The following is a 13,133-nucleotide window of genomic DNA, read 5'->3' as shown; positions in this document are numbered from 1 at the left end:
TTTTTCTTTATCTACCTGTCAATAGGTTATTAGTATATTTTTAGTTATGTATGCCCAGAATTATATTATCATAGATTCAAAGATTAAATGAAACATTACAAACGTTTAATTTATTCTGTGGATACCTATGATTACAATTTATAATATTTTATAGCTAATAAGTGCCTATCATGGTTGTATAATAATTATATTGGATCATAATTCATAGTACCTACTTATTACAAATATATATTAAACTATTCAAATAATAGATTATGAGAAGAAGGGGAGAATAAAACTATTCTGAACCTAGTTTCAGTGGCTCATTCTAAAAAATATTCTGGACATACCACTATACAACTTCATGCAGGGTTATAGATATTTCAGATATTAGGACTTTTTAGCTAGGTAAGACGTTTTTTATTTTTATTTTACAATTTTAGCTTGTAAAGCCATTACTTTTAATATATTTTTTTTTAATATTGAAATAAAATATCTTGCATTTTAATGGGATTACTAGTAGTATAGCCCTGCAACTCTTGTTTATCATTCTATTTCTTCATTTCATCGAATATTGAGGTGTCCTGATAACCCACAAAATGGTAATTTAATGAGTGGATTTTAATTTTTGTATTTTGTTAAATATTATTAAAATTTTATTGAAATGGAAATTATTTTATTTGTTGTGGATGGTACTTTGAGAGCCAGTGAACTTATAAAAAATTTAGGTGGGAAAAATTTTAATGTAACCATGGGCTGTGTCATGTTGCCAAGGGGCAAATGCAACATTTTTTTTTTAAATTTCTTATCCTAAACATTTTTTAAGAATATTTTCATAATTTTAACAATGGATTTAGATATTAGATATAACACTTCCATACATTACATGCAGTAATCATCATATTTGTAAGTTAATTATTTCACAAGAAACTACCAGTTTAAGTCGAACTATTCAAAATGATGTCGCAATTACTCCACTTCACCTTAATATATTATACTGATATACTAATAGCTTGATTATAAATTCCCAATCTAAATGTATAATGACTAATGAGTTTGGACTATGGAGTATGGACTTGATAGGTATCAATGTATCATCGACCATCGTAGGCATTATCATTTATATATATATGTGTGTTTATATTATAGGAACTAGTCTATAATCATTAACAGAATAAATCTATTCTATTACGTGCATTACGCGTGACTGCCCATGTTTGGCAATATTAAGAGGATGCCATACCTGCAATGATATTATTATTTTAAAATGAGTTACAACCACGGACAAGATATTATATTTTAGTCCGTGGTTACAGCTATGTGAAATATTACAACTTTAAAATGATAATATCAATAAAACCATATGTCATTGTCTAGGTAATATTCTTACCTTTAAATTTGATAATAGGTAAATTTACTCTAATATTAAAGCTTAAAGCTAACATCACAAAATGTATTCTACTGAACAAAAATTTGTTATGATGTACGTTAGTAAGACAGAGACAACACATGCGGGTATGGACGTTGTATACGTTTCGCTTTGGGTGACACGTCCTCTTAAGTAATATTCCTATGTCCCTATATATCCTATATATGTATACCTAATCATAATCACGTATTAGGTTCAGTCGTTATCGGAAATTACTGCACAAATCGCGTTAGACGTTACCTATAATACCTATATTGTCTATATTATAATTTAATATTTATATATTATTAGTCTGTAATAGTCAGATATTATGTTAATTTACGAGTAACTATTTATTATATGTAACTTAGAAAAAGCATGTCCGTTTTCGACCAAAACCGTACTCGTCCCTTTTCAGCCAAAACAAAAAGTTAAATGTATTCTTAACCTAACATTGTTAATTATATTTTAAATAATTTACTATTATTTATTTTACAACATTTTATATGACTTATATTTTTAATAATTTTCTATATTTATAATAAAAAGACTTACATTAAGTAATATAATACATAATATATATTGACTACTGTTATTATTAAACTTTTTATTGTTTCGGCCAAAAAGGGAAAGGGTACAGGTTTGGTCGATAAGAGTCGTCTATTAGAAAGTAGATTACCAATGTTGACTAATAATAACTAATAAGGCGGCATCTTCGGGAGTTACAAGTTTCCGCTAAAATAATATTAGCCGTTTCCGCCATAGCCCTTTTCCGACAAAAACGAAAAAGGTACGATTTCTGTTTCCGCCAAAAGCCATTTCCACCAAAAAAAGTTTGGAAACCATTGGTTTTAGTTTTTAAGCAGTATTAAATAAATGTTGTGACTTGTGGTATGTATAAAAGAGAGTAATGTAACATGTAGTTACTAGTTAATAGCAATGACATTTTGTAATGTATACCTACACCGATAATTGTTGACAATCGTCGATAACGGAAGGAAGCATACACTGTATCTTAGTTTAATTATAATTATAATAATTTTTACAAAATACAAATACTTAAAGATACGATATAGACGGATACTTATATCAAAATTAACAGTGATCAAAATAATATAAAAAAAATTATAAAAAACAAAAAAATATTAAACTATTTAAAAACTACAGAAGACACAATTACAAAAAAAAAATTCCAATGAAATTAGTAGGTACACTTTTGCCAAAACTGTTTCTTTTAATTATTATAAGATTTTTTAAAACCTGACCTATACTTATGATTGTAATTTCTTAAAACTTGACATATACTTGTATTATAATTTATATTTTTTATGAAATTTTTAAATATTTAAAAATGACGATATGTGTTTTTTCAAAACTATTGAGACTATATTTTAATATATTTTTGATTATATAATATTTTAAAAACTAATATAATTGTGTCTATATTTGACTAATTTATTATTATTATCTACATGTATTAAAATTTATAATGATAAGAATATGTAACAATTGTACATGGTTCCTAAATTGTAATTGGCGGAAACGTCTTTTCACAAAAATACATTTTGGCGGAAACGGGAATCGTACCTTTTTCGTTTTTGGCGGAAAAAGGCTATGGCGGAAACGGGACATGCCCAATTTACCTACTATGTCATTTTATGGTTTATTTTTGTCAATACAACGAAAATTCAAAAATATTTTTTATTTGTTTTTACGAGAATTATTAAATAAATTCCTATAACTTGTTAGTACTAACACGTGTTTACGGTTTACTGTTTATTCTTATAAGCAGAACCGTGTCGTTGGGGGGCCTAGTGGGCATACGGCCCGGTCACATGGTTTAAAGGGGCGCCAAATTTTTTTTATAATATATAATAATAATATTTACTTACATAATTCCAGGGCGGATCCAGGGGGAGGCATTAGGTGCAAGTGCCACCCCCATTAGAAAAAAATAATACATATTAACAAACATAAATTTTTATCATATTGTTTTTTTTGTAGGGGGCTATATCTATTATATAATTTTTCTTATAAAGTGCCCCGACCGTAAATACATGCTGGATCCGCTCTTGACATAATTATATATTTAATTTCCATCATTTATCATTATAGTATAATAACATTATGCATTATAATATTATTATTTATTACCCAATATCTTAAAACAATTATAATTTTTTAATATTTATTATCTGGTTATTTACAACTTTACAAGTATAAATTAAAGTAACTTAAATTTAATAGAAATAATAATCAATTAAGTTAACAAAAAATGAAATTTGAAAAAGTAAATATTATTAACCTAACTGACTTTTTAACTCGTTTATGACCAGTCCTGCTTATTTATATATAAATATATACCGCATGTTTTGACGTAATGCATAAATGTATAATAATTATATTACCTATCGCAGACGCACGTGAAGTGTTAAGTGTGCAAGTAGATTTACCTATTAGCAAAAATATAATATAGGTATTGGCAAATAATAAGTAGTAACACTCGCGTATAGTTATAATGTCTATAGTTGATACTTGTCACATTATTAACGTAATTGTATAAGGTCCAGGAATCCAGTCAGTGTTTATATAATTTTATATTAAATATGTAAGATGCCCATTGCCCTGCAATGTACTGCCATTGATTTTATAGTAGGCGTTTTTAAAACTGGTTTACTTCACACTGAAATGAACATAGATGTGTTAAGTTTGAATTCATTGATACATATTGTAGTCCGTGTATACAAGTAAATAGTAATACCTAATGAGTAATGGTTAATAGATAGGTATATTCTAAAACAGGCGATGAAAATTAATTCTAAGCAAGAACATTTTGTCAGTGTCATTCCTATACGATAATGTCTTCAAAATAATTCGCTAACGCTTATAAACAAAAATTGTGACTTTATTTTTAAACTGATGTGAGAAACCTTGCATGTATTGTTTTAGATTCTGAGTGAGTGATGAATGGCATATTGATTTTATCATAATATGTTTTTTTTTTGTGTACGAGTACCTACACAATAAGTTTTCGATAAAATGCTCAGACTATAAAAAATAGCCAATGAGGTTGATTTCGGATATCAAATTGAATCTAGTTTGTACTTTAGAGATGTCAAATTTAAAAATTTAGTAAAAAACGGAATTTTGACAAAGTCGATTTTGTTATTTTTTAATTTGAAAAAAAAATCGTAAATACTTGAAAATTTGACTAAATGTTTTCCTTTTACTATCGTTACACTTGTTGTATTTTTGCTATGTATAGATTGTAAATATTCATTTTAATAAATAATAATAAAAAAAATACTATCGTTTCTATTTACAATAAAATTTTCAAAATATTTCGTCTATTTTTATAAGTTTTTTACTGGGTAAAAATGCTTTAAAATTTAAAGCTCCTCATAAGTTATTAATTTCTTCACCGATAATAAAATTCACAGATTAAAACTATTATTAGCTAGACAACAACTGTCAACTGTGTGTATTTTATTTAATTTAGTAGAAACTAGTGATCCGATGATTTATTATATATATTTTTTAAATTTGTGTAAAAAATAATATAAGTATCTAAATATAATATGTATAAATTAGAAATCTGTACATAAATTATGTACCTATATTACCTAATGTAACTTATTATTATTATTGCTTGCTTGTTATTGTGTATTTAATAATTGTATATCATACCTATACTAAAATACCAATTAATTTATCTCAAATGTTAAAGAGTAAACCCCAAATATCTAAATAAAAATAAAAACGTACCAGTGAATTTACATTTTTTTCCGGTAGTAAAAAATTACCGGTGGAATTTACATGAAAAAAGATCTAAAAAGGTCGCAATCGGTGTCATTTACATGCACCCAAAATCTCGAATCATTATTTTTTTATAAGCATTTTAAGTTAGAATTGTGAAATTGATAATTAATAAAAATTATAAACTATTTTGTAGTTAAAAATAAATAAAAACTTTTCTTTTTGTACCTAAGTTTTGAAAAATTATTCTAAATTCTTGGAACTAAAAAATTTAAAAAATGTTTAAAAACAAGACAGTCGTTTTTTATTGACTATATTTAGCTACATACCTATCAAGTATCAAGCAAATGCAAATAAACATATTAGATTAGTAATAGTATCATGTATACCTAGTTACCTACTGGCTACTGTCCGACTACTCGCTACTATATATTAGTATATACTACTATATTAGTATTGAGACGGTTTTATACAGTTTATATTTTAAAGTTTTCGTAATATACGCATTCCTGTAATTTATAATTTTATCAAAAACACTCCGTGTAAAAACATCGCTAAGTAAAAAAAAACACTTAAACTAGAAAAGTTGTGATATCAAAAATTACTTAGCCAATTTTTATATCACAACTTTTTTAATTTAAGTGATTTTTTTTACTTAGCGATGTTTTTACACGGAGTGTTTTTGATGAGATATCACTAATTTTTTTTGGATTTTTTTGGATATAGTTAATTCTTATCAGGCGGTGATGAAATGTATTTGTTCGGGAGATAAATTCCCGCCTTTAGAGCTCTTATGTTCAATTCGTGCAACAAGAAAAGTAAATATTGACAATTGGTTCTAAATATAGAGTCAATTGACATCATTTTTGATTTTATAAATTCTGATGGCGATATTTTGATTGGTCTATTGACATACTGACCACCTCTACCAAATGGATAGAATGTAGGAAAACACTTTAAATCTAATTCTACGTCTCTTTGATCAATTGAATTTTCGTTAAGTTTTAACATTTGGAACAACTATGTTGCTTTTAAATTTTTTCGTGGTTCGTTTAATGTGTGAATTGTAAAATGTTTGTAATATTTATTGTCTTGTTGCTTCTGGGTTAACATAGTACCATGTTCTTTGTTTATTGAAACATAATCATCTTTACTACCCTCAATTAGGAGTTCATTTTCGACTTCCGTATGGGAATCATTTCCTTCATATTTTAAATATTCCACCTCCATACTATGTATCTCATCTCAAATAGTATCACAACTGGGTAAAACTATATCTATATAAAGATAGGTATTTGTTTTAAACCATAGAAAGGCATTGTATATTTTATTAACGTTGACTATACTCTGGCATATTTTTTTTTAGTAGTTGGGAGGCTACGTACAAGTATAAATAGCTCATGATCTATTATAGGTTTTTCAGGGCTAAGTAATTTCTTCAATGTTTCCTCCAATGGTAAAGGCAAATGAAAGGCTTTACCTATAACTTTTTCAATCATATTTGACATTGATTTCTACCCTATACCGTATTCATTTTAACAACGACTTGGAATATTTTAGCACGTTGAACCAATATTTTTTCAAAGTTATTTAATGACGATATTACATCTGGTGTCGTTGGCGAAAACAAATCATTAAGGATACATTGGGCAGGCATTTTAGCAGATCTAAATATTTTAAGACAATTTTTACACACAAATTTGTTAGGTAAATTATTTTCTTGCACAAATTCAATAAGATTATTCCAGTGGTCATTGAGAATAGGACGTTTCATGTTTTTTAATTCAACAAGGTTTTTTTTGATACACAATTTATAACAAGAAATACAGCCAAGAGTTGGGAGATCAAGCGCTCTTTTATAAAAATTTCGAAAAGTCAATGGATGATCTGAAATTATTTCATCTTCATTTAAATATGTAATATCACCCACATGAAAATTTCGCCCTGATTTAGAGAATTCTACTTCGATATTTTTAAGAACAGTCACGTTTGACGTATAAATAGCTTTATCAATTTTTCCAATTTGTCCTTGCGTATTACTTAATTTGTATATTATTGAAACAATTGATCTCATACTTGGAAAATGGGACCCTAAACTTTTTAAGAATAATAATGTTGAACTACATTCAAAATTTATATGACATGCAAACGGGTGCCCTAGTTTAATCGAATTTTTAGTTTCACTATTACACAAATCAATATTTTTAATTTTTTGAGGAAAGTCGTGTAATTTTAGAATTAGAAATAGTATAAATGTTTTCAATAGTTTTGGAATCGTATAAAAATAGTCGAAATTACATATAGCTTTATTACAGCTCCACGTAACTCCTACATCGTCATTTATCGAAGGAAACAAATTCATAATTTTACCAAGTTCGTTTACTTGTAAATTCGTTTTAAACCGATTAGGTAATACTTTATAAATTGGATCTAAAAAGTATTGTTCAGAATGCTTGCAGTGAAGTGATATACCTAAAATAGAAATCATGAATTCAAAATTCAATTGATGATCATCGGGTATAGCTACTGAATAATTAATATTATTTTTAATAGTTTTTCTTAATAAATACACGTGTTTTTTATAATACTTATTATTACTTTTTCGGCAAAACAAAGCCCACTTTATACATTTTTCAGCAATCATTCTTACTTCATAAAGGGAATATTTTAAAGATCTCATAACTTTGTTGGTCCACTTTTCTGTTGACCCTTTAAACAGAAATAATTTTGTGCTATTAAACCTCAATTTTATTTTAGACAGTTTATTCTATTTTTTGTGTTAACTGGTTGATCTGTCGATTCTTTAGAAATAATTAATTTTGCCCCTTTAGAACTCAATTGTTTTTTAGACAATTTTTTCTGTATTTTTTTCAATATGTTGTTTATTTACAACCAAATTACACTCCGATTTACGATTTTCCGTAGATAGAATTCGAGATTTAAGAAGAGCTACTCTTCTGTCTTTGTATTTAATCACTGTTTCACGTTTTTGAATTTTTTTTTTTTATAAGCATTGGACACCATGTTATGTTATTCACTTTCGCACAGTGTAAAATGCACAAAATTGCGATTTAATCCTGGCAAAACGCCCTCGTTTCAATGATTTCAACGAACACCGTCGCAAACACACGAAACGCACAACGAAATAGTCATAGACACAAAAGACATGGTAGACGTAGACGTAGACGTCAAAGTAAATACGAGGCAGAACTTTTCGTATTTAATTTAACATTTACACTCATACACATACGTGAGCCCGTTGCATGGAGAGGGAAATTCGGGTGGTCAGATATTTCAACGTTGTGCCGTGACGACCGATTACGCAACGAGCGATTGCAACCGACGCGTGGAAGGGGAAAAATGGGTGGCCAGTACATACAAACATATACATGGTAGAATTGTTGTAAAAAATAGCGTTTTGATAAATAATTATGCCAATACTTTGCATATAACTAAGGCTGAAATACTCCGATAAACTTGAAATTTTCACAGAATCATCTACACACCAATCTGAGCTATTCGCGAAAGTTTCAAGTCAATTGGTTCATTAGTTTAGGCTACAGGGTAGCCGACATAATTTTTGTAAAATAACATTGGTTAAATACAAGTTGGTTCTCTGGCGTAATAATACATCGTCGTCGCGTGCTCGTTTCCCTTTTTTACTTATCTCTGCGCCGCGACCGCGGCATAGGATAATTATCTTTCGTGCAGGTAATAATACGCGTTGAAACTTACAAGTCACAAGGTTGTTAGGCTCTTAGGTATAACTTATGATTATATAAAAATCATAATTCATCATATTATTCATATACTACCTGCAGGCTATATCGGTAGTTATTTTTTCATATTAATTTATACTATTATATAGTAATTAATAATTATGGGTAAATCGTACCAACAGACCACGGATTTAGATAATATTATATAGGTACAGTACTTATATAATATACCTAAGGTACTTCTTATAATTCACGATACAGAATACAGATGCATGCAGTAGATACATAAAATACTAGTTTCAGTGATTTGATTTCAGTAGTCAGTGTCAGTCAAGATAAGAAGTACATACACGATGAACGAATCAAAACTCGTTTGAGTAAAAATCAATATTTTATTGGTAGGTATATAATACATTATATATTTTTAATATTTATTTATAGACATATACACACTTATATAACACAATCTATAATAATTTTACTTTTTAATTGGATTTCTCTTCATTACAAATATCATGAAATTTATTATAAAACTAAATTTATTAGTTATTATACATTTATACAGCTATGAATAATTATATCATCTATCAATCTAGATACATATTACATACGTTTAATCTTTAATATTTCATAAATCATTTAATCAAGGATTACAAAAATTTGTGTACGCAATATTCGTGGGTGAATAAAGAAGTAGAGAAGAACAAAATGAAGTCCATTTCATTCGCCGGCGTTGTTTTTTGTGCCTTAGCAATCTCACAACAAACTTGGTCATCGGAAATCCTGGTCATATTCCCGACGACCGCTCAGAGTCATTACCGTGTCATCCGACCACTAATTCACAGCTTATTGGATCGCGGACACAAAATATTAGCGATTACGAATTTTCCGGATACCGTGGAAAGAGCCAATTTATCACACATCGACATTACCGGATTGAAACCGCACTCGAAGTTCAAGACCACCGGTGATTACGGAATTATTAAGATGATATCACGCATATCGAAAAACGCCCACACATACGCGACTATTCTCAATCATCCGCCAGTTGTTAAACTATTACAGTCCGGTCGAAAATTCGACTTGGTGATTGCCGAATTCTTTACATCTACACCAATATTTGCACCGATCGCCGCAGCTGTGGACGCACCGATTGTCGGTTTTTGTCCAATGATCTCATTTCCGTGGATACACGAAGTGATGGGAATGGAGACGACCATGTCTTACATGCCTTCTCTTATCAGTGCTTCCGGGAATCATATGTCATTTTTCCAGCGAATCAGTAATACTTTAAATTCGGTAGTCATCGACATTGGGTTTAATTGGATCTACACCCGTGTAATTCGAGACATTATCAAACATCATTACGGCATAGAAACAGAATCAGTAATAAAATCGATGGCTAATTTAAGCATGATTATGACAAACAATTATCATAGCGTATTTTTATCCTATCCCACACTACCCGGAATCGTCGAGGTTGGCGGTATTCACGTAATCGATGAAAAACCTGTCCCGCAAGTAAATAAAAATCATAAACAAATATATATCATTTTTAACTTAAAAATGTATAATGACATACTTACTTAAATGTTTATTTATTGATGAATACGCAGGACTTGAACGATTTTATAAATAATGCAGATCACGGTGTGATTTTATTCAGTTTGGGCTCTATCGTGTCAGAAGAATCGTTGGGCACCGATAAACTATATAATATACTCGACGCGTTTACGAAACTTAAACAAAGAGTCATCATGAAATTCGATATTGAAAAACGCAATATACAGTTACCAGTGAATGTAAAAGTGGTCAAATGGTTTCCACAGCGAGATCTTTTAGGTTGATAGACGAAGATAATAATTATTAATCTAAATTCTAAATAATATATTATTTTTTTTTTTTTTTAATAAGCAAAATAATTTTAAAACGTTTTTTAGCGCACCCAAAGGTATTATTATTTATAACGCATGCTGGTATGATGAGTGTAATAGAAACAATACATTGTGGTAAACCAATAGTAGCTATACCGATATTTGGCGATCAAATTTTTAATTCTCATTTGTTGGTTGAAAAACAAGTGGCTGTCATTTTAGAATACAAACATTTGGAGAGTGATCAGCTTTTCAATGCTATTAATGAAGCATTGACCGAGAAATATATGTATGGAAATATAATAAATAATAAATTTTTAAGTAATGAATTTTATTAAATTTCAGAATTAACATGAAAAAATTGCAACAGTTGTATAATGATCGACCGCATTCACCTCTCGAAACAGCAGTATACTGGACCGAGTATATAACAAGAAATAAGAACGAATCGAAAGAACTGTTAAAAAGCCAAAAAATTCACTTAAATTTGCATCAATCGTATTTAATTGATGTATTTACTGTTCTTCTCCTCCCACTTATTATAGCGATATATATTACATTATGGACAATGAAACGTCTAAGGTAGCATTAAGTTAGTGAATTATCACCAATTGTTTTAAAGGGGTGCGATTTTCTGGTTGTTATTTTTTTAATGTACGATAAAAATTCAATTTCATGCCTATTCTAGTCTATTTAAGTGAAAAATCAATTCTAAATTTTTTTTACAGCTTGAGACCGCTATAAGAAATTAAAAGATACTCAACACATACATTTTTTTTGATACCTACCTTGTTGAAGTTCGAACTGTTTTGGAATAACTACCTTTCCATGTACCTATATAAAATATAGATATTCGTCTTAGTGATTGGACGCAAAGAAAGAAAACCTTAAAAATAAATCAACATACAAATATACTTATGCTATATATGTACTAAAAATGACAAAATTACGTACCTACTACCTGTCTATCTACACCTACTACTTGGATCTAAAATCTACCAATACTCTAAAAATTTGTTGATTACAGTCAATTTACAGAACTATACATAGAATATAACAATTATACAAACAGGCATACGGTAAGTATACACGTCATACAAATAACTATAAACTTCACACTGGGTCACAGAGTATGTCTTTGCCTCTTTATCGAAGTATTATTATATTTTTATTTATATTATTTAGCAATAATATAATTCAATACAGACTGAGCTGTTTTTAGCCAAAAATATCACATATTACACTAAATTATAAATAAATAAATTTGTATCATTCACTTAGAGTATTTTTTTATATCATACTAGGAGTGGCATAGGAAGACTTATTAGCACCCCTAGCAAACCTAATAAAAAGTGCCTTTTTAAAAAATTGACGAGATTATATTTTTTTAACATTTATTTTTTATATAAGTATATATAATTAATAAAACATTATATAATTATCAGTTATTATTACAATGTAAATTTTAAACTTTGAAAAATTTTCTTTTCTTACTTTATGACTGGAAATAAACAAGATAAACAAAATAATACACATTTCAAAATGTCGTTTTAAAGGTAGAATAAAATTAAATACCAATTTTGAAGCACAAATTTGAGCCCCTGGCATAGACACAATTCGCAATACCTTTGCTACGCCACTGCATACTAGATCATTATTATACTTCTATCATGTATTTATATTATTATTATTTGTTATTTATTATCATTCATTTATGCTGGGCACCGAAAGTACCGTTACCGTAGAATAGTATGATTATTGATTAGATTAAAGGTATAGCTTGAAAATTACATTATGTACTTCAGTATTTGGCACTTGCCTATGGTGCCTATATACAATATTAATACAGGTAATATCAAAAAGTTCTAATTATCTGCAGTCAATATTTCATAAATTACATCAAATTAATAAAAAATGTTTAATTTAATTTAATCTACTGTATTACATTTATAAAAAATAAATTATAAAATATCAACCCTTGTAAATAGTCAGACGGTACACTCCTGCTCAGAATTAATTTTTGTATTCAAAGGTTTGTCTTAAATTCAAATTTAATATTTAATATGTCCATTAGTCCATTACAATGATAACTCAGTAAAAATATTAAAAATTACTCATAGAGATTCAAACTTACAAGCACTATAGTCTCTATTTTCTTGGTCGTTCATACCATGATTTTTTAAGTATTACATGTAATAGATTGGTAAAAAAAACTAATTTTCCATTTGAATAACCAATCTTTAAATAATGTGCCAATGTATTTTCAAAGAATAATGTATAATGATATCATATAATAGTATTACATTTTAAACTTTTTTGACTATAAAAATAATATTATCAATATTGCATATACCAATAGAAGTAGAATATTCCAAATAATTAATATTTAAATAGTTT

General features: G+C 28.2%; 1 protein-coding gene across 3 annotated transcripts; it reads left to right on the top strand.

Moving 5' to 3' along the window:
- The first annotated feature begins 159 nt into the window (after nt 1–159).
- LOC113560496 (UDP-glucuronosyltransferase 1-5-like) lies at nt 160–11,780 on the top strand. 3 transcript variants are annotated; one of them, XM_026966395.1, is made up of 6 exons: nt 160–387; nt 9,183–9,260; nt 9,511–10,383; nt 10,479–10,704; nt 10,803–11,025; nt 11,082–11,780. In XM_026966395.1, the coding sequence occupies exons 3-6, from the start codon at nt 9,571–9,573 to the stop codon at nt 11,320–11,322; spliced, it is 1,503 nt and encodes a 500-aa protein (XP_026822196.1). In that variant the 5' UTR covers nt 160–387; nt 9,183–9,260; nt 9,511–9,570; the 3' UTR covers nt 11,323–11,780. The 3 variants fall into 3 exon arrangements, with proteins under 3 accessions (XP_026822196.1, XP_026822197.1, XP_026822198.1); XM_026966396.1 differs by having other exon boundaries at nt 9,180–9,260; XM_026966397.1 differs by lacking the exon at nt 160–387 and adding an exon at nt 9,040–9,098 and having other exon boundaries at nt 9,180–9,260.
- The last annotated feature ends 1,353 nt before the right edge of the window (nt 11,781–13,133 follow it).

Source organism: Rhopalosiphum maidis, chromosome 4 (assembly GCF_003676215.2).
Source record: "Rhopalosiphum maidis isolate BTI-1 chromosome 4, ASM367621v3, whole genome shotgun sequence".
Taxonomy (NCBI): Eukaryota; Metazoa; Arthropoda; class Insecta; order Hemiptera; family Aphididae; genus Rhopalosiphum; species Rhopalosiphum maidis.
This window is presented reverse-complemented; position numbering and strand designations above follow the sequence as displayed.